The sequence below is a fragment of the Sphaerodactylus townsendi genome, linkage group LG03 (genome assembly GCF_021028975.2).
Source record: "Sphaerodactylus townsendi isolate TG3544 linkage group LG03, MPM_Stown_v2.3, whole genome shotgun sequence".
NCBI lineage: Eukaryota > Metazoa > Chordata > Lepidosauria > Squamata > Sphaerodactylidae > Sphaerodactylus > Sphaerodactylus townsendi.
This window is the reverse complement of record NC_059427.1, coordinates 125880944-125903643: the sequence shown is the minus strand read 5'-3', so window position 1 is coordinate 125903643 and position 22700 is coordinate 125880944. Positions and strand designations below refer to the sequence as shown.

Below are 22700 nucleotides of genomic sequence, written 5' to 3'. Positions count from 1 at the left end.
GAACCAGAAATATAAAATGTCTGGCTGTGCATAGCTACTGTAAAGGATGTGTCTGATCAGCATAACCCTTTTAATCGAAATTGGCAGAATGAAGGATAAAAGATAACTTTCCAAAAACCTTCCTAGCATGTGCTATGGCTGTATTTAAGGGGCAAGAAAATCTGTTAGTTTATGTGAATATATACATCTTGAAGAGCATCGAGTTGAAATAATGAGTATCCATATTCATGGTGGAGGTTAATGGTGGAGCATATCAGTGTCTGAAAATAGTTTATTCATGCTTGCAAATTGATGCAAGTTTGTAGGCAACTTAAATTTAATATGGCATCTAGCCAAATGCACAAACAAATTTGTAGGCAAGAATCTTCAAGCAGAGGATTCTAGTGCACTGTTAAGGAGTACAGGATAAAAGTTGAATTGTGCAATGCTTGGAGCTGCTGTTTTTTGTGAGTGCGCGCCTGAAACTTGGGGTTTTGTGTTCCTGAGTGTGTCTTCACTTGTATTACAATGTTAGGGTGTGTGTGAAATATATCAGAATTAGTGTGTGGGGCATGATGAGCAAAATGCCCAGTGGTTTCAACTTTTGCAGTTTACTAGAGTTCTGGGGAATGTCTGACATTGAGACAGTAGGGAAAAGGAATTTGTTAAAAGTCTGGGAGGAATGTCCTACTTAAGGGCTGTGTCTTCATACTCAGACAGCATTGGTTCTGAAAGAACTAGCTTGCCTGCTATTCAGCAGTCTTAATAGGTTTTGCTCTTGGCTGTGCCTCTACCTGGACACATTGACACATGTGCCTTTCCCTCTCACTGAGCTGCATCCCAGGCAGGCATGGGTTAATTCTTGAACTCTGTGCAGCAGCAGGTGGGCGGTTCCAAAGCTGTCATCCTTCATGGAAGCCAGCACAGGCAGGGAAGCTCAGCTGAGTAGAATGAGAGGAGGCCAAGACACAGCCCATTCCCCTTGACAGGGCTGGGTTCCCCAGCACATGGGCTACTGCTGCACTGTGATGGTGCATCACAGAGCTTGCTTTGACAGCGGGCAGGAGGAGTGGGGCGGCAGCTTGTGGTAAGCCCCTGTGTGTGTGTGTGTGTGTGTGTGTGTGTATACACAGAATGAAAATTGTGATGCTGCTTTCCCCAGATGAATGCTTCTGCTTGGCAGCCTGTCGATGTGCTGGATCTGTCTGTCCCAGCTGCATTTAGTGCCATGTGTCTCTGTGTCTTGTTCATGTTTAGTCAGTACCATGTGTCTTTCCTTGCTGTCATAACCATGTTTGGCGCTGTGTGCCTTTCGATTCTCTCCTGGTCCTGCTACGCTTTCTGTGCCTGCCTGCTGGTCTGCATTTCCCAGAGGCATATTTGGGAGGTGAAGAGCACCCGGTGAGGGCTGCTCTCCTTGGGACCTGTGTTCTCAGAGGAGGAGCAGGTGTTTTGAAGGAGGAGGTGAACTACCGCCAGGACGGTGGAGCGTTAATTGGATTAGAAGAGCTTCCTGGCTTATCTGTGGAAATGTCTATTTCTGCCAGCTCCCAGCATTTCCCCCATCTATCAGATCAGTCAGAATTGGATTTCACTGGTGTGAATGGGATTGGGGGATGGGTGGCTTTCACTAGGGTGGGGTTATAACTTTCTAGTATATGAATGTTTCCCTGTTGGGAGGAATAGATAAGTTTGGCCCAGGGAGTGGGGTGCTAAGATCCTCAGCAGCAGCATCATACTGTGGCCAGCCATTGTCCTGCCCAGGGAGTCAATATGTCTGATAGTATCGGGGAGAGTCCTACTTATAGCAGCCATTAACCCAGGAGTCTCAATCATGGGAGTACTGTGTACCGAAGGACATTACAGCTCAAGGGGCTGAGGGTATTTCCCCTTTTTGAGTTTAGAACCAGCAGGTGAATCCTGGGAAAAGAAGAAATTGGAGGGAAATGGGCAAAATGGTTTTGAACCACTCCCTGAAAAGAGAGGGGGGAGTATAGCAATACATGTGGAAAGTAAGCTATCATCCTAGCGAAAGTATAAACCTGTCCTTATATGCCCTTGGAGTGCCTGAACTTCGTCTTTATCCTCAGCTCTGTTGATGTCGTACCCAGAATGGTTCTGGACGTTTGGAGAAGTATTAGGGGGAGGGGAAATGGCAGCTCCATGTTCCTGTTAGCAGCCCTTCCTCAAGGGCATGAGGAAATGTGTGTAAAGGACAGAACTGTCCCTAGGAATCAAGCAGGACTTTTATTAAAGTTGACTTGGACTGTTTCTGACAGAAAACTGAGGGGTTGCAAGCTTTTCTTCTTTTCAGACCTTAACTCCAACTCAGAGATAATTCACTTTGGGGTTACTTTTGGTTAGCCAGCCTGAAATGAAAGAGGCAGGAAGAGTGTCTATGTGCTGCCTGGGAGAGCTGAACCACTCTGATGGACTGAAGTACCTCTGTTCGGCAAACCAGGAAGGAAATTTTGTTTGGTAATGAAATGTGGGTAGTTCTAGAAAGGTCTTATCCATTTCCGAAAAGCAGGCACAGAATCCTCTGGGAAGAGAATAACATGTTATAGATAGAGCTATGCCTACTTTCACACACTGATGAGTAACTGGGGATGAGCCGTCATCCCTTGGGAATTGCTGCCAAAGGATTGATTAGAGGGTTTCCTTGGACTTCAGCTGTCCAAAATGCCTTGATTCATTAACCTTGATCTCTCCATTTCCTGAGGCCCGTGCACAGACTTATTCCTCCCACCCCCACAACTTCCTTTTTAAATAAAGCCTCAGGGCCTAGCTTCTCCTACTTGAAATCTCTGATGAAGAACCCCAGGTTCAGGAAGCAGTATGAAGCCAGTTTGCATGACAAGTGGGCAAGGAAAGTGTGGGGATTTAGTCACTTTGAGAGATTTCTGTAATGGCTCTTCTCTCCACTTCACTATTGGACCCTTTTAAAAGAAGCACCAGATATGGGTGATTGGCGGTTCCTGTTATTCGACAGGAAGCATCACAGTGGCAGAAGTCTAGTATTCCCAGCTTGCCAGGATTTTACATGGGAGGGAGGGATGGTTGTGCTTCTGGTATAAACCCATACAAGTTAGCTTTGAAGTCCAATGCAAATTCATACAAGTTGTGCTGTTTAGTACAGCTCTATCCCATGGAAGCAACTGGCACTGTTTTTGCAGGGCCCTTTGAGCAAGACTGCATGTTTGCTATCTCCCAGATGTCATGCAGATGAGGTATCCAACCCCTTTGCAAAGCCTTGTTCAACTGACTTCCTAACATCTTGCCCTAGGCTACTTGTTAGGCAGTGGAGCATCTGTGGGTCTGTTTGCTAGATGAGCAAGTTGAAAACAAGGCATGGAACATTGGATGCTACAGTGTCTGGACTGGCAAGGAATTACTTTTTTCACAAGATGCTTTGCACATGCCTGGGGACATCTAAGGGCCAAACTATTCATTCTTGTTTTTAAAGAGTTGAGTTGGGGTTCCCTCAGTCACTCAGGAACTGTGGGGAATGGCTTATAAAAACAAAGGAGAGCATGATTTGGCTCAGGAAGCTACCGTGGTAGGAGGAGGAGCTCCTGACTTCTCTCCTAAGTCATCTTCTCAGAAGGAAACAACATTGGGAATAGTTATTTGCCCATTTTTGCTGATCTATGTGGAGCATACAGTGCACATGGAGCTGCAAAACAGGGAAATCCCCCTCCCCCGCTGTCTTGGCATGGAAAAATAGCTTGGGGAAAGGCCGGAGTCCTCCCCCCCCCCCCCACAGCCACATTCCCAACACTTTAAAAAAAAACATTCCCCATAGCTGCTGTGTGACTGCAAGAAACCTGTGTTGGGCTCGTGAAATCCAGACCTAGATCTTAAACAGAATTGCGTAATTTGACCTTTAGTTCCTTCTTCGAAATACCCTTTCCTTTGGAAAAGAATCCTGGATATGCTTGACTTGGCCTTGACTTGTGTGCCAATTAACAGAAAGTGAAAATCCCGTCTGGCTTAAAAATATCCAGGAATTGAGAGCTATAACATTTGCAGCAAGGAAGATAAATCTCCATATGATCTGGCAATATTTGTGAAATTAATGTAATTCTCTTCAAATTCTTGACAGGCCTCTCCAGGATCTTGATTCCTCCTCCTTTTCCTCCTTCCCTCCTCCTTCCCTTCCTTCCTCCCTCCTCCTCCTCCTCCTCTCCTCCCTTCCCTTCCCCTCTCCCTTCCCTCTTTTCCTTCCTCTCTTCCTCTTCCCTCTTCCTTCCTTTCCTCTTCCTTCCCCCTTCCCTTCCCCTTCCCTTCCTTCCTCCTTCCTTCCTTCCTTCCTTCCTTCCTTCCTTCCTTCCTTCCTTCCTTCCTTCCTTCCTTCCTTCCTTCCTTCCTTCCTTCCTTCCTTCCTTCCTTCCTTCCTTCCTTCCTTCCTTCCTCAACCTTTTATTGGCATAGTTAAAAGAGAAACAGAGGGAAAAAGAAAATAATTTTAAATATAAAGTTGATTTGCTAATTGACCAGGTTCCTTTTGGGGTTTTTTGGACAAATGGCTGGCTTTAGGCTTAAACTTGTAGCCATATTACACGTCTGCTTTGTGTCCCCCTGCTGGAAATAGAGAGCTGCGGCCTCTTTAAAAGCAGCCTCCTCTGTATGCTGCTACTGCTGCGGTAAGCTTGGCTCTGGGCTCCTACCCTCGTGTCCGGCTGCAAAGCAACAAAAAGGCACTTCCCTTGTTTGGCTTCTCTGTTCATACGCCGCACAATGGAGCCTTGTTGTGTCAGGAACTCTGATCTTTCTGAAATAGGCTTGAGGCTGAGTCTTGGCTCCCCACCTCAGCCATGGATCTGCGCTGCTGCTAAAGACCGGTGGGGAGGAGCGTGGTGGCAGAGGCATTGCTCTCCCCACATCGTAGTAAGACCGTGAAGCGCTGAGGTGTAGTGGAGTTTCTTGCTCTATTCGCAGTGACGGATTAGGTTGAAGTAAATGACACCTTCTCCCATGGCATCAGTGGGATTTCCATTCTGTCTGCAACCACGGTAGCAATGGTAGAAGCAGCCCTGGTTTCATACCAGCTCTGGTTTCAAAGACCTAATCACCTCTGGACGCTTGTCTTGCCTCCCCCAATTAAGGTCAGCTTGAATTCATGAAAATCCTGGCAGGGTCAAGCCAAGACACTCCCCCCTGCCTGCAGCTGCTGGAATGTAATGGATGTAATCATTGCCTGAATTCTTCCAGTGGTATTTGGGGCATGTCTGGCTTGAGGGGTTCTTTTTCTTTTTTTTTGAGCCATGAGAGCCCACTGTGTCTGTGCCACCACACAGAGGTCAGTCCAACCTCCAGAGCTCAGTTCAGATTTCATGTGGCCCTCCCTACTGGGATACATGTGACAAATAGGACGCTTACTTTGAATCATGCCGTTCGTTGTGCTAGAAAACCCTGGTCAGGTATTGTTTTCCAGACAATTCTGTTTTGTGTACTTTCATAAAGGGGAAGCGGAGGTGTGATTTGCCTCGTGTGTGCTTTTCCTCTGTGACGTCTTTCATGGCAAGTAGGAAATGGCGAGAGGTGGTTACACAAGGAACTCAATTGGAGCAGAATTTTCAAAATAAAGCCATTACAATGTACCTTTGTGCTGCTGTTTCTGATCCAGGCTGAAAATGTCACACCTTGTGACTGGAGGCAGTGCCTTCACTAAACTTCCGATTCAGGCCAGGAATTCAATCCCAACATCAGTAACTTCCCAATAGCTGACTATTGTCATCTAATGATTTGTCATCAACCAGAAAATCTGTAACCTGAGCAGTTTTTTCCTGTGCCATCCAGAAAGAAAGTCATCGTGGTTAAGAGCAGGTGCACTCTAATCTGGAGAACTGGGTTTGATTCCCCGCTCTGCCACTTGAGCTGTGGAGGTTTATCTAGTGAACTAGATTAGCTTGTGCACTCCAACACATGCCAGCTGGGTGACCTTGGGCTAGTCACAGTTCTTCTGAGCTCTCTCAGCCCCACCCACCTTGCAGGGTGTTTGTTGTGAGGGGGGAAGGGAAAGGAGTTTGCAAGCCCCACTAAGTCTCCTCACAGGAGAGAAAGGGGGGATATAAATCCAACACTTCTTCAGAAGGTACACTTTTAGAGTTGTTTTAAAAACACAACTCACTTTTCAGCACTTTCAGTTCATCCATCCAAGCTATCTTTTCCTTTCACTCTCTGTACTTTTTTTTCTGCCAGTGTTTCTCCTCTATTCTCCTGATTTTCAGCTAACTTTCTCCCCTTTTATCTCATTTTAAAAAGTGTAACGTACTCTGTTAGCTCCTGACTTCACCTCTTGACTCACCCGCTTGCCTCCTTCCATGGGCGAGGTGATGGGGGTGAACTGAAAGAAAAGTAAATGTGTTGCTGGTACCATTTCTTGGAGGGTTTTGAGCAGAAGGTGAGAAACACTGGCCCAACTGGCTCGCCTTAATCCCAACTGACTTTTCAGACCTCCACATTTAGGGCTGTCCCCCATTCCTTGATATAAATGGATGGCTGAGAACACACATGTAGGTTTCCCTTCCAACCTCCAGATTGAATCTATCAGGAGCTGCCCTTCTCTGTGCAGTGCTTGCTCATGCTCGAGTGTTTTGTATTACCCCATAGTAGGGTACAAAACCTCATTCAGTCCTAGGCAGAGAGGGGCAGGGGCGTACCGCCCAGGGGGACATATGGGGTCAAATGTCCCTGGGCTGTAGCCATTTAGTCATGTGGGGAGTGGAAAATTGCCCCCATAGCCCTCCTCACCCCCCCCCCCCCCACCGCGGTCCATACACTGACTTCAAGTCCTGGTGCAAAAAAAGTTGCTTGGTCGTGATGTGGGAGGGCGGCTGCCCATACACGGGGGACAGGGGCGGGGGCAGGCGGAAAACTCAGATTTTTCACCGGGCTGGATTTTCCCTAGATACGCCTCTGGAGAGGGCCACTTAGTGAAGGTGAGACGTAACCGCCATTGCCGGCCTCCTGCAGTCTTGAGGCAATACAGCTGCAGGTTCTGCTGGTGTGGGGGTGGGGGAGACTGAGAGGGGCCTTCACTTTCAAAGAACACGTTGTTGTGTACAGTGTTTAACAGGAGCGGACCTCATGTAGTTTACAGCCCACATTCAGCAGCCCCGGGGTGAATTAAACCACCACCGTCTCCACTCCTCTTGCAGTCTGCTTTTCAGAAAGAAAATGTGCAAAGAATGACTGGGAAACTGTAGAGTCTGATGCAGCCGTTGGCTGTAGCTTAGCTGGGCTCATTGGAGTCAGGCTGCTCCTGTACCTTTGAAAGAGCTGGGTAGAAAGGAACATTCCAGGGGGTGCAAATTCTTCTGCCACTCCAAAATTACAGGGGAACACTTGTACCTTTTTGTAGTATTTTCCTTGTGTGCAACTGATTGTAACAGCTCAGGAATCTATTTTATACTGAATCTGAATTTCTGCACATTGAGGGGCATTTAAGAAGAAAATTGCCTCTTGGCTTTTGTCCCTTTGCTGCTTTCCCTACAGTCACATTGCCTTTCCCAGTGGCTTTTGTTGCTGTCCCTCTCTGTAAAACAATGCCTTTCCTCCATAACGGCGTTAAGTAAAATCTAGCATTGTATAGCTGGCATTGTGCTCGTGGTATCTTCCATTGCCCGTGACCCAATGCCAGGCATCTGCAACCTCGCATGCAAAACCAGTCACACTCATTCTGTTCTCGGAGGGGGACAAATGAGTTGAGCGGGCTTGATGCCACTTGCTGTTAAAGCTAAGTGTGTCTTGGCTTGCCTGGGAGCCCAGTGCATGCTGGTTTGAGCTTTCTGAAGAGTCTGGTATGCTGCAATCGGGCGAGTGTGCCCTTCTTGCCCGGCATTCTGTGTCCAACGGGGCCAAGCTGGATGCTTCTGGAAAGATTGCAAGCTGGTCTTGATGTTCACAGCTGAACCTTGCTTTCCTCCAGCAGCCAGATATGCCTCTTCTAATGATCTCTTCTAAGGATCACCTTGGCTTGTCATGGCTAACATCTACAGATGGTGCCTCTTTTAAAAAACAAACCAGGTACACTTAGGTGTTGTAATGAATTGCATATAAAATATAAGCATTGGAGAGAATGGAGCATAAATATGGTGAAGAAAATGGGCGTGCTCCCACTGACCAGACCAGCGATTCCCAACCAGGGTTCCTTGGTACCCTGGGGTGCCGTGAGCATGTCCCAGGGGTACCGCGGCAATGCTACCGGCCCCTCACTTTTGCGGTGTCTCCCATTGGCATCAGCAAGGATAGGGACCTGGCCCGGGGGCAGGGCCTGCCGCAAGGTCAGCAGCCACTTCCCACCCCCCACCTCCACCCCTGCGCTTCCCTTCACCCTGGGAGGGGAAGGTGGGGGGTGGCAAGCAGGGGAACTGGGAGGGGAAGGTGGGGGGAGGATGGCAGGGGTACCGTGAGATATGAAGAGTGAGGTCAAGGGTACCATGACGTCGAAAAGGTTGGAAAACACTGGAACAGACCCTTATTTATTTATTTTATTTATTAATTCGGCTTTTATACCACCCGATCCCCGAAGGGCTCCTTAAAAATATGGCTTCCTACCTGGTTTCAGGTGTTGCGTCTGTCTATATTTCCCCCCATTCTATTGTTGTAGATGTACTTTATTTTAAAAGTTTTTACTATTGAAATGTTGTATATTCGCCACCTTGAAGGACAGTCCCTGTTCAAGTGTCAGGGTTGCATAGAAATGTTTTTAAAAATAACATGTCTAAATCGCTCAGGTCCGTTCATTGCAACTGCCCCTCCTCTCTCTACCCTGACAGTGCCCAGCGACTTGTCCCCTGAGGAGTGCCAGGAGCTTGAGAACATCCGGCAACGCAAGCAGGAGCTGCTGGCAGACATACAGGTAGGGTGTGTAGGTGACGTGTTGGTGCACATGCGTGTGTATGCATGAGATTCATAAGAGACATCGCAGAATTGGATATATGGGTGTGTGTAAGTTTCTGATATAAGCCAGCACTTCCTGCTATTCCAGGCTTCCTTTCTGAAGGTTATTCGGCTATTTTGGGGTACTACTAGTTCTGGTGTCTGTGTTCTGGTTTCTGTCTCTGGTTCCTTTTGTTTCTGGTGCCAAAAGTCAATCCTGGAAACAAGAGGGTAAAAATAAGACTACCTCTGAACATGCACTCTTTTCTGAGTGACCACAGCCAACTCCCAAGCATCTTGTGCTAGTATCAGTCACTTCTTCGTGGTAACTTTTCACTTTTAGAAATAAAGCTCCAGTGCTCCCAACCCCCAAAACAAATCCAAAAAGGATTCTGTGTTTGGCAACATGGATGAAGGGTTTGCATAGTAGAGGGACTCAGCACATATCTCTGCAGATAGGCCAGCAGCCATTCTACTGGCTGTCTCAGTCAGTAGGAGCTGGGAGGTAAGGAGGTGAAAAATTGCTTTGGGGAAAGGGAGTCCAGTTAGCCCTTCTCCCAAGTATGAGCACTTTGGTAGTATTTGGAAGGGTGGGGGGAATCTTCCACTCCCACCTCCCTCTGGCTCTGTCTTGTCAGAGTGATGATCCTTGCAGTAATTACAAAAAGGGGAGAAAGTTTGGACTAGAGGAATGTCTGTCTTCAGTCCCTTTCCCCTGTTCAGGGCTGCTTTAGATAGGTGTCCTTCTTTGAGATTGGGGGTGGAGAGTCGTCCTCTTCCAAAGCAGGGCTTAGTAACATTTGCCCACGTTCTGGCCATTCATTGAATGTACCACTAGCCTATTTGCAGCTGAAGCGTGGGTGTTTCTATTCTCTCTGGCAACTTGCTTCAGGGTGTTGCGTTCAGCAGAGATGCTCATCCGTCCCATCAGCAATAATGAAGGCAGTGCAGAGGTTCATCGCTGCCATATGCTGGGCCCTTCCTAATGAGATTAGCCCAGTAAATATATTGGCCTCAGGTGCTCACACTTCTTGCTTCCTTCCTAGGAGCAGCAGTGGCGTAGTGGTTAAGAGCAGGTGCATTCTAATCTGGAGGGGTTTGATTCTCCGCTCTGCTGCTTGAGCTGTGGAGGCATATCTGGGGAATTCAGATTAGCCTGTACACTCCAACACATGCCAGCTGGGTGACCTTGGGCTAGTCACAGTTCTGAGCTCTCTCAGCCCCACCCACCATGCAGGGTGTTTGTTGTGAGGGGGGAAGGGAAAGGAGTTTGTAAGCCCCTTTGAGTCTCCTTACAGGAGAGAAAGGGGGGATATAAATCCAACTTTTCTTCTCTTCTTCTAGAGGAGCCCAGCACACTGGTGCCACCCAGTGCGCTTTCCCTCCAAGCCAAGATTGGACCATGTGCTTTTCTTCAGTCCAAGTATTCTGGGGGCAAAAGGGTGCCTGCAGCAGGCTTTGGCTGAAACTGATGAGTTTTGAAAGACCTGAAATGCAGTGGGTGCCCCTTAGAAAGGACAGAGAGCTCATTCCTGGCTATTCTGTCTAAGGTCAGAACTCTAGCTTCTCCTTCCCATTAATATGCTCTGCGAATGGAAAGCCCTGTCAGTCTTTTGTGTGCATCTCTTCTTCACTGATTTTCCTCAGACCTGGATTACTGAAGCTGGAGAAAAGACATGGGGATCAGATAAGGCTGGAGTGATAGAAAACTTTCTCTTCATCTTTAAGTTTTCAGTTAGTGCTGAGCAAGAGTCTTCCTGTCTTCATGGCTTCCGCAGTCATTTTCTCACCCGTTTTTCCTCTTTGCAGCGCCTGAAAGATGAGATAGCAGAGGTGACTAATGAAATCGAGAACCTGGGGTCCACAGAAGAGAGGTGAGCACTGCTGGAAAGATAGGGAGGGAGAAAGCGGATGTTCAGGCTCTATTTTAAAAATTTGGGGACAAGTAAAGTGAATTTTGCCATCACCTTGATACTTTGAGTGAAATTTACCCACTGAATGTCTATTTGTAGGGCAGCTTCCAAACTTCAGCTCAGATAACACTTGGGCCATGCTGTGTGTAAAATAGGACCTGCACACAGTCAGGTTTCCATACACAAGCACACATAGGCTGATTGGAGATGCTCCCATCCAATTATGTGGTGAGATCTGTTTGCCCCATCTGCTGACTTCATGTGTCAGGGGAATGAGATTCTTTTGGTCTGGATTCCTTTAGTGGTGTGCAGCACCTAGTTTTTTTTCCTTGTCAGCCCTTTATGTTTAGGCACAATGAACTTACGCGTTGGCCTGTGAAAGGTCTGAGGAATTCTGCCTCGATCTATGGAGAGAGATGGGGTGATAAAATCACCCTGCCCTGTAGAGCAGCCAGTACAGATTAGAGGAATCTCTCAGACTTTCTGTTGCTCTTTAGCATTACCAGAGGACCTCTGGTTTGATCTCATCTCCCTTCCCCTCTCCTCCCCCACGGCAAACTCCACTAGGATTAATTTTGCTTCCCTCATCTGGCCCTAGATCCTCTGTCTTATGCAGTTAACTGTGAACTGGGACAGATGGAGTCACCAGTGGATTAGGCAGCTGTGATTGTCCATGGAAACTTGGCATGTGGTGTCCCTCTCAGTCACTCTGTGTGTTTTCCTATGTTCTCTCTGCAGCAGTCAGGTTTCTGCTACGTAGGGGCAGCCCAGGAAGCTTTGTGCTGTTCCGTGTCTGTATCTCAGGGCAAGCTGAGGGGCGCACAGGGCCCTGCCTGCCAGTTTATGCTGTTTTCCTGTAGCAGCCTCTATTCTAGAGCTGAAACGCATTCACATTCGACAGTACTCTGTTGGGGGCCTGAGAGACTGCTGGGAGGGATTGTATTGCATGTGTCTGAAGACCTTGGTTTCCAGGTGGGAGTGGGGAGGGAGGTGATACATCCTGTCTGAAATAGAAACAGAAAAGGATTCCATTCTTAGTCTCACCTGTGCCCGGGATGAGACAAAGGGGCTCCAGGTAAGTAGTGTCTACTGGCTGTCCTTTAGTGGAAGTGCTTCCCCAAATCTGTCTTTTTTTGTGCCATCTAGGAAAGCAATGCAGAGAAACAAGCAGGTAGCGATGGGCAGGAAGAAGTTCAACATGGACCCTAAGAAGGTAATGGCCTCTGCCTGATTGAGGGCCAGGAACTGTGGCAGGGTTTTTTTTTTAATTGAGGACTGGACTGCAAGGGTCTGAACGTGAAGTCGCAAATGTCATTTTGAATGCCTTGGTGGAATTTGATTTCTCACTCTAAATTACATATTTATCTCACTCTGATCAGTTTCTTCCTTGTTGGAGGCTCAGGGTTCCCATGCAGCACCCTCTTATCGGGGAGGACTGGCATGGAGATCATGATCCTCACAACAGCCCTGTGAGGTGGGTGTGAGGTGGGTTAGGCTGAGAGTGTATGTCTCTCATTCAGTCAATGTCATGGTTGTGTGAGGATTTGAACATGGGTTTCTCCAGTCCTAAGCCGCATTCAGACATCATGGCCCATTACTCATGGAACACTTTCCTTGGGCCTTTTAGCTGCACGGTGTGGCTGACGAATGGTCTCCTTTCATGTCTCTGTTTACACATGAGGAGGCAGCCCAGTCCTCCTCCACAGTTGGTCTCTGTTTCCTGGTTCTCTTAACTCCACCCCTCTTAAAGGCACAAATCTCATAACAGTCAGTAGTCCCAATACTATAGAGCTGATATTCTTCCCCACCTTTCCCCTTTACTCTCTCTCTCTTCCTCAACCCGTTTCTCACTGCTGCCATGGGAGAGGGGCTTGTTTTAAAAACGAGGCTTGTCTGAAAAAAAGTTTTGAAAAGCCCTCCCGATCATCAGGGAGAGCAGAAGCAGAGTGGGGGAGGTGGGCTGGAGCCAGAAGCAGCCCCTGCTTGTCCTGTTAATTGCAAAAGCCAACTCTATTATACTGATACTTTGATATATCAAAATGAGCATTAGAGAAGCAGGAAGGAGCCAGCAACATGGAATGGGGCAAGGGAGAAGGCATGGACAGTAGCAGAGCTAGGCAGACTGCCCACGAGCGGAAGGAAGAGGTCTGGGACAAAGCTGTGCCCACTAAAAAATCTCCCTGCTCTAGCTGTGAAGCAAAATTAAATTCATTCTACAAGTGGTCTTGCTGCAGAGAGACTAGAAAGTGAATTCGTGGCTTGAGGAAAAATGTCTGTACAAGAAATTTTGTTTTGACAGACATTTGCTCCCATCGTGCAGCAGATTCCTTGTGTCTAATCGGCCTGTGTCATTCTACGATTTGTCTGTGACAGGCATGAATGCAGAAATTAGGGGAGCAATTGAATACGGCAGCAAGCGTTGCCTGTTCTCACTATGGCCAGATTTCTCCCCTGCCACTCTGAAGATGTGTAATGTGGCCGTCCTTCAGAACTGATATAAAAATTGCTAATATATTTCACGTGATGCATTTTGAACTGAAATCTGCTATGTGTATTCTAAGTACTAAATTAGAGACGTGGCTTGTTGTACAAAGGGAATCTGGAGAGACTCTCCCTCATTGTTCTTTTCAGGGGATCCAGTTCTTGATTGAAAATGACTTGCTGAAGAACACATGTGATGACATTGCCCAGTTCCTCTACAAGGGGGAAGGACTCAATAAGACGGCCATTGGTGATTACTTGGGTGAAAGGTAATTAGATGGGTGTGTTGGGACCCTCTATGCAAGATACTTGACCTGTTCTCTTAGCAACTGTGATGTAACTTGCTTCCTATACCTTTTCAGCATTCAGGAAGGGATTTGGACAGGATGGTGTATGTGTGATGGTCTGTGGATCTAACTAGGCATTGCTCTTTTTCATCGTTTTGAGCTTGCTATGCAGACTGGCTGATAGGCAATTTGTGGTCAAGACCTTTTAGTGCTTCTGGACATTACAGGGGTGTTTCTGTGGTCTGATCTGGTGTTTAACTGCTCATCCTGGTTGAGATTGTGCCTATATAACTGCTGTCTCTGCAGCTGGACAGTACTTCACAGTTCTTCCCAAGAGGTATCATTGCATAATATCTAGAACCCGGATACAATCTGTCTGTGTTGTTAACCACATGGAACCCTTTAAGTAGCTTCTTTTAAATAGACAGTAGACCAGGGTGTCCAACTCTGGTGCTTCAGATGTTCATGGACTACATTTCCCATCAGCCCCTGCTGGCTACATTCTCATCAGCCCCTGCTGGCATGGTCAGTGGTGTAGTGGTTAAAAGCAGGTGTACTCTAATCTGGAGGCACCGGGTTTGATTCCTCGCTCTGCTGCTTGAGCTGTGGAGGCTTATCTTATCTTATCTTATCTTTCTTTTTTTCATTAATTAATTAATTAATTAATTAATTAATTAATTAATTAATTAATTATTGAACTTATATACCGCCCTCCCCTAGAGGGCTCAGGGCAGTTTACAACAGAAAAATAAAAGCACACATCATACAATGGTGATGATGTACATTAAAATACAGCGTCCAATCATAAAATATGTCAAACAGCAACAGCAACAGTAGATGGCATCCAATAATTAACTCCCCTAAGAGGGAACAGTAGGGCCCCAGTTGTTAAAATAGACGGGGGGTGGGGAGAGGAGAGGAGGGGGCATCAGCGGCTGGTCTCCCCAAAAGCCCGGCAGAATAGCTCGGTCTTACAGGCCCTGCGAAACTCATTAAGGTCCCGCAGGGCCCGGACAGCTGAATTTCAGAATTATCTGGGGAATTCAGATTAGCCTGTACACTCCAACACATGCCAGCTGGGTGACCATGGGCTAGTCACAGCTCTACGAGCTCTCACAGCCCCACCTACCTCACAGGGTGTTTGTTGTGAGGGCAGAAGGGTAAGGAGCCTGTAAGTCCCTTTGAGTCTCATATAGGAGAGAAATTCTTCTTCAACATCTTCATCAATTGGCCATGCCAGCAGGGGCTGATGGGAATTGTAGTCCATTATAATCTGAAGCGCCAGAGTTGGACACCTCTCCTGTAGACCTTCTGGAAGGCCTGATTGCATGTCAATTCAGCATCTTTTTTTAAAAAATCCTTTTTGGCCATTTAGTTTTAACAAGCAAGATGGGCAGATGGTACAGCCTGTGGCAACTGTATGCTAAATCATTTGCTCACTCCCACATTCACTCTGTTGTCTTGTTTCCTCTAGAGATGACTTCAATATCCAGGTATTGCATGCATTTGTGGAGCTGCATGAGTTTACTGACCTCAACCTGGTGCAGGCACTGCGGTGAGTAATAGCGGGAGAAGGGGGAACTTGGACTCTCTGTCTAGCAGAGCTTCAGCTGAAACTCTCATTTTCTTGCTTGCACCAAGGAAACCACACGTGACCATATATTCATATTTACATAGATTGTGCATAGTGCTGCCTAAGAAATTCCCAAGCTGAAACTACTCTGTTTTGTGGGAAGTTGGGACATTTGTGTTGGAAGTAGCCAATTCTCTAAGACATTTTATAATCCTAACAGAGCATAAGATAAATTCATGCTTTCTGCTTGTGCATTTCTGTTGCACCTGCAGGCAGTTCCTCTGGAGCTTCCGGCTGCCAGGGGAAGCTCAGAAGATTGACAGGATGATGGAGGCTTTTGCACAGCGATATTGCCAATGCAACCCCGGCGTCTTCCAGTCAACAGGTACTGTCAGGCTGCAGGGGCCTAGAAAGAAACTCGCTCTGGGGCCTTGGCTAATAATGCTAGCAGAGTATACTCAATGGTTTTTATGGCTCAATTTTCTGGCAAACTCCTGGGGTCTATGGGGTGGGATTTGACTTCTGGCAAACTCCTGGGGTTTATGGGGTGGGATTAGACTTCTCACGAGGGATAGATCTATAAGCAACTATTAGCCATTATGGTTAAAGGGAAGATAGAGTGGTGCTACATGGAAGATACCAGGTGCTACCTGGAAGATAGAGTAGGAGAGGCAACTGGTAGAGAATTAATTCTTATTGTACTTGGCTAGTGTTCAAAACAGGATACTGAATGAGATGGACCTTGTATCTGATGCAGCAAGACTGCTCTTCAGGAAGAAGGGGGAAAGCTGGCTATTTATTCTTCTCTCCAGTGCCACTGGTGTCAACAGATTGTTCTCCCCATGGCTGTTGGGCTGACATTGAACCTTTTGAGTTTTATGTACTAGATCAAAAGATTTGTGTTCACTTAGGCTTTTGGTTTTGCCTGACTTGGGCAAGGAGGAAGGTTTGGCACTCTTCACACTGGGGGGGTGGGGGGGTGAGAGAGAGAAAGAGTGATTTATTATATTTTAACCCAGTTCATTCTGTTTAGAATTATTTTAAGGATTCAGTAATTTTTTGTAATTGTTAATAGCTTGACATTTTAACTAATGTTTGTTGATGAGTTGTATTTTAAATTGTAAGCTGCCTCAAAACCCTTTTTCGCCTGTGAGGCAGGTTATAACCTTTTAAAAATAAACATTGGGCTACATGAGAGCTGAAGAGGGGAGTTTTGTTCTTGCATTTGTATTCCAATTTTCAGCCACAAATGGGAGCACTCACTCCTCCACACACACACACACAAACACACACTAGAGGCAGTTAATAACCCAAGATGTTTGCCTTGCATTGTGGGTCTTGATTCTGTTTAATCTAACTTGGCATTAGACTTGTACCCTGACAAGGGAGGCTGAAAGGGTAACCCCCACAGTGCTTGATTCCCCCTCTCTTGCCCCACTTTACCAGATACTTGTTACGTGCTCTCCTTTGCCATCATCATGCTCAACACCAGCCTGCATAACCCCAACGTCAAGGACAAGCCAACGGTGGAGCGATTTATTGCCATGAACCGTGGCATCAATGACGGCGGAGATCTGCCTGAGGAGCTGCTGAGGGTGAGTTCAGTGGGGAGTGGAGTCGCACTTGTGATGCCAAGGGTGTGGATAGATACCGTGTGCGCGCGCGAAATTTCATGCATTTGAGGATGTGGCAACTGGATTCACGTAGACCAGAGGTGTCCAACTCTGGTGCTTCAGATGTTCATGGACTACAATTCCCATCAGCCCCAACTGGCCATGCCAGCAGGGGCTGATGGGAATTGTAATCCATGAACATCTGAAGCGCCAGAGTTGGACACTGCTGACATAGACAGAGGAAGTTGACCGTCATGCACATTGTCCTCCCTAACAGAACCTCTATGAGAGTATAAAAAACGAGCCTTTCAAAATTCCCGAGGATGATGGCAATGACCTGACGCATACCTTCTTCAATCCCGACCGCGAAGGCTGGCTTCTGAAACTTGGTGAGTGTGTTTGTGCAAGGCAAAGCCTGAGTCACAGGGAAGCAGGATTTCTGGTGCTACAGCATGGGTTATGGAAAGCATGGAGCTCTGCAGGAGTCTGGTGACTTTATTTCTTTCTTCTTTTTTTGCACGGGGCTTTGGAGGGGGCCACAGTAAACTTTAGAGTCTCCATTGCAGAACTCAGAAACTTCATCATCCAGCGTGGGCAGCATATCCAACAAAAAGGATGGCTTGACTGCAATGTTTGGTTAATTCCCTGTGGTTCCCTACAATTTGGTGCAGCCAGCCAGTTCTTGCTGTGATAGTGTGGGGAGAACAGCACCTTGGCTTTGTGAGTCCCAGGAGCAGCAGAAACAAATGTGGGTTTTCCTCGGCTCTGAGCACAAGACTTGTTTTGAGCACTGTGCGCCTCACCTCCACATTGCTGGCTCACATCTGGCATCCCTGCACACCCCACAGCTTGGGCACACACAGGCAGACCATGCATGGCACCTGCAAAGCATTCACCATCCCTCCTTGTGTCACACCAGCTACTCTTCACCAGCTTGTCCAGAGTTTTCAGCTGTCTTTGCTGTGGTTCGGACTGGGTTTTCCCCATTCCCCTTCAGAGCTCTGAAATCTCTTGGAATCTGCAAATCTAATTTGAAAACTCCAATCCTCAGAATATTCAAATTTTCAGTTGTTGAATCTTTCATGAAATATGACTAATGGAATTATTCATCTGTGTTTGAATGTGACCTTTTCTGATTTTAAGTCTTATATGAAGTGAAGTAAAATAGATGCTTTTGATTCCAAGGGAGGCAGGGAAACATGCACATGCCACGTGGCTTTGATGGAGGGTAGAATCATGAAGTTGGAAGAGACCCCCAAGGGCCATCAAGTCCAACCTCCTGCAATGCGGGAACACACGATCAAATCAAAGAATCTGAGCTGAGTCTGGGTTAGAGGGCTCCTTTCTATCATCTGAAGTCCACTCCTCCTTTTCCTTTCCAGTAAGGTCTTGCAGTGAGCTGCAAGAAATGGCTTTATATTGCTTAGTAAGGAAAACAACCAAGGTCACATAACACTGCAGCAAAGCATAGACCCAGGCCTTGCTGGACTGCTGGAGTGCAGTTAAGGACAAACTGACTTTTCCTTAAACAAGGCCAGAAACTTACAAGTTTTAGATATGCAAGTAAGCAGCAATTATGCAGTTACATGTTACTTCAACCTTCTACCAAAACACCACTTAATTTGCTGGGGAACAGTGTGTCGTTTCTGTTCTTCAAGAGATGTACAGAGAACAGTGTACGTGATTCTGCAACTTTACTAGAATGGGAAAGAGCAGGGTTTCAGTTCTGACTTGGGTGAATATTGTCTGACTCCTTGGTGGGGCCTTATTTTTCAAAGTTTCTGATGCCTCAGTCCTGCTTTAGGTTCATAATGTGCAATGGAGTCAGGGTGTTGGTCCAGTTCAAGACACCAGAAAATTCATCTACAAAGTAGGGTTTGGATTTCTTTTTCCCCCTCCCCTTCCCCTTCAAATGAATTGTTCTAAAGCTGTAAAATTCAAGCTAAAGGACAAATTGCCTGACACTTTAGTGGCAACATGAAGGAACTTTACACACTTCCCTGGCAAAAGGAGTTTGTTTGCGAAGGCATCGATAGAATAGCTATAGTATCTGTGCAGAGTAATTAAGCTGTGCATATAGTAGGATCTGAGTTTTTAGCTACAGTATGATGAAGGTTGTAAATATAGTGTAGGCTGATCTAGCTGAGCCAGCATACATTCTGTACTCAGACCTACCCTTAGGAGGACTTGTGACATTTAAGAAACACTAAACTAACAGTGTTTTTAAATTCTACTGCCGCTGCTGTACTGTGTATGCAAGTACTCAGATGAAGTTAAATGAACACAAAGAACAAAAGATAATCAAGTCTGTCCCCATGGTAAATTTCCACTCTGTTGTGGGTTTGGTAAAGGTAATATATCATTATTATAGTCAAGACAGATATAAATACTGATGAATAACATATATTATAGCTAGCAATTATGAACATATGGACACATAATGCTGCCGTATATGGAGCAAGGCTGTTCGCCTTTCAAATCTACTATAGACTGCTCTGGGTGGTGAGTGACTTTCCAGGATCTTAGCTGGAGGTCTTTTGCATCACCTTCTACCTGCTCTTTATAACTGGAGATGCCAGGGATTGAACCGGGGACATGCAGCTGCTCTATCACTGGTCCATGATCATGCCTGCAGGTAAAGTTACCTTGTAGCAAACCTTGTTCCATCTAGCTGGGTATGTGCTGTTGTGACTGACAATAACTCTCTGGGGGTTTAAGTCTTTCCTGGTTCCTGCTAACTGAGAACCTATCGCTGAAGGTTCCAGAATCTGAACCTGGGATCTTCTGCATGCAAAGCAAATCCTCTATGTAATACTGCTTTGATTTTAACCTTTTAATGGTATTGGTAAGGATCTACACAACTCATTTCCATCAAATAAAACAAACCTTGATTGAAACAAAAAGGAATGAGGATTTGGAAATGAGATTCAAATTCTGACTCAAGAAACATTCCCCTGACCTATGTTAGTATGCATGTCTGTTTTGGGTATAAAGTTTTTTTTAATACTTCAAATTCTAAGGGTTGTCAAAAACATGTCAATACTGATGCAACAAATACAAAGAGTGCACTGGGAACTCAGTTCAGCTTGAACTTTGGGCATTCCTTTTGTGGCTATCTCTCTCAGGAGCATTAGAAGGGTGCGGGACTAACAGCCATGAATTATTTTTTCTAAATGAAATTTGTCTGAATGGGATTGAGAATCAGTTCAGACAGAGCCTTGCCAAAACTGGATTCTTTGGTGTCCAGATCTGGCTAACAGCTACAGCTACATTGGGGTAATACCCCTGGGAAAATTCCTTTTTGTCCCTGCATATTGGAGAACTCCCAATATTTCTAGATATATATTGGGTTTATAGTTTCACCAAATGTCTCAGGATGATTAGAACTGCATTCTGGAATATAGTCCCACTGAGGCAGATCCAGAAAACAGGACCTTCAAGAGGTCTATGATGCTCCCGGCTGAGGTAAAAGCCACCAGAGGTAATACTTTGTGATCCAGGATTGCAGAGAAATGGATCCTGACTCTGTCCTGGTTGCAGGCTACATGCAAAGGTCCAGTTTGCTGCTGTTGGTGATGCGTGCCGTTCCCACGGACTATCCATGAAGACTTTCTGGCTGCAAGACATTTTACCACTTACCTTGGCACTAAAATCACTAACTATCCCGTGTAGGGTGCTCCTGTGAGAAACATGTTGGGGATGCTGCCAGGATGTTCTTGGTCAGGACCTGGGTAAACTTTCCTGCCAGAAAAATCAAATGGTTGCTGTTTTCTTGGACTTGGCGTGCTGGTGGCCCAGAAGCTGCAGGCTGGCCATGCTCCCTTCTGAGTAGTTGAGAGGGTGACCTGCATAAGCAACATTGGCGTTGGCTTAGCTTTGAGACAAACCCTTCCTCCCCAGCCTTCCCTACAGTCCAAAAGCTTTTAGCGCGGGAAGTTCCCCTTTGCTGACTGCAATGGGGGTGTACACCGAGGGCAAGTTAAAGTCCTTTGTTTTTTAATTTTCTTTTTTCCCTCATTTTGTATGTTTCCATGATTTTGGCTGTACCTTTCCCTGCCCCCCAAACTCCAGGAGGTATGTACCCCTATATCCCCTTGCTAGCTTTGCTGGGGCCAGGGGTGTGCTGCAGTGCTTGTTATTATTTTTTTCTGTTCTCTTTTTATTTTAAATTGCTGGTGATTTAGTCTTATTGCTACTGTTGCTAACTGGCTGCACAGTCCCTGGGGAACTGGGAGAGAGGGGGGAGAAGGGGGTGGGAGGGTCCAGAAACACCGGTTCCTACAAGGCACACACACACAAAATAAAATAGAGCGAGAAGCCCTCAGATAGAATAAAGCCTGGATCTGGTAGTTTTCATTTCACCAACGCCCATGATTTTGAGTCAGTCTGATGCTTTTTGGCATTTCCTTTAGGGCTCTAATGGGCAACGCCATTGTGAATATCCCAGCCCAAGGTTGACAGCTTTCTTTGGGCTGGAGAAGCAGCAACCAGAGAGGTCCTGTCAGCATTCAGAACCAGCAGCCCCTCTTTCAGCAGTTTGCATGGCATTCTTGCTTGTAGCAGGTGTGTGGCCACTTCTCAGCGATGTGGTTTGTCTCGAGAAGGTGCACATGCTTTAAATTGTCCAACGAACTCTTGAGTTTCACTTGTTTCAACAGGCATGGGGTTCTTCAGTCTGACTTCTTGGTGCTTTATAAGAAAACCTTCCCAGATAACAGTTTTTCTGCACAGCCATAATCGATCCACCCAGATGATGGTGTCCCTTTTGCTGGTGAATTGTGGACTGCCTGTACTCAAACCAGTGTTCCCAGTTGTTGTTAAACTACAAATATAATCCCAGCAAGGGCAACTGTCCAAGATGGTGGCATTGCTGCCATGTTGGATTCTTGCAAGGCATGTCCCCCACATATATATGTAAACTTTTGAACTGCTTTCCACCTCTGGCTTCGTTTTCTTGAGAAGCTTTGTTCTTACCCGCCTTCATGCTTTAGCGCATGCCTCCTACTGCTTCAAAGAAACAAAACAAAATCAGACTCCTTGCCAGCTAGGCTAACCTTTTCTCTTTCCATTACATGAGGAGAAGGAAAGCAAGTACTACAAGAAAGCAGTATTCTCCCTGTAGGGAAGGTCTTACATCTGGAGAATGTCTAGCCAGCCGAAGAAGGTGTTGCTTATATAATAAGGACTAATCAAATATTAATCCCATTAAACTGGTGCATGCTGATAGCCACTTTTTGCTCTTATGGTGAAGGGAAGAGCCCTGCCTATGCATCTGGCAGGATCCCAGCTGATTATACAGCATGATTTAGCAGTGTGACTGCCAAGTCAAAATGTTTAATCTTTGTTCACTGATCAGATCATTATTGTGTCATGCCATGGTTCTCACCAGTCCATTTATATGACACTGAATCCTTTATCATCTATAGTCCTTCTGCAAAGTGGTGATGATTTATTTTCAGTCTTGGTGAGAGTGCATGAGGCAAACATGGATTTTTGCCTGATGCTGCATAAGGAGTCCATAACTAAGAAGGCCTTAGTCTTTTGCTTCATACATTCATGGTGTTGTGTCAGCATCCTGTGTAGTATCCCGTGAAGCTACATTTTCAAGAGTTTCTTGACACTCGTAAGAAGTTCAAAATCATACTGTTTAATCAGCTGACATTCTTGTGAGTTCAGTTTGAATCTGCTTCATATCAAGTTGCACCACTGATTTGACAAGGTCAGTATTACCTGCTGTTGGACTGGCAGCTGCTCTGCAGGCTCCTGGGTAGAGAAGGCTCTTTCCTGCCTGAACACTTTTGAGCCAGGGGTTGAACCTGGGACCTTCTGCATCCAAAGCACGTACTTTTCCCCTGAGCACTGCTAAAAAGATACCATAATTATACTCCTGGCTTCTAGTTTTAATGTCCATTGTCTTATGGCTGAGAGGGGAAAGCTGACCTGTTCTCTCAGCCTTTAAACTTATGCA

The 22700-nt window shown here is 46.2% G+C and overlaps 1 protein-coding gene across 4 annotated transcripts in view; it reads left to right on the top strand.

Moving 5' to 3' along the window:
* The window catches only part of CYTH1 (cytohesin 1), a 66021-nt gene that overhangs the window by 36373 nt on the left and 6948 nt on the right, over nt 1-22700 (top strand). For 2 of the 4 annotated variants that reach the window (XM_048489641.1, XM_048489642.1), the window contains exons 2-9: nt 8763-8845; nt 10675-10739; nt 11925-11991; nt 13410-13528; nt 15021-15101; nt 15392-15504; nt 16566-16714; nt 17010-17122. In XM_048489641.1, the coding sequence (XP_048345598.1) occupies nt 8763-8845; nt 10675-10739; nt 11925-11991; nt 13410-13528; nt 15021-15101; nt 15392-15504; nt 16566-16714; nt 17010-17122 (790 nt within the window). Of the gene's footprint in view, nt 1-891; nt 1067-8762; nt 8846-10674; nt 10740-11924; nt 11992-13409; nt 13529-15020; nt 15102-15391; nt 15505-16565; nt 16715-17009; nt 17123-22700 lie in introns of those variants that run through there. The other 2 variants (XM_048489643.1, XM_048489640.1) reach the window with 2 other exon arrangements.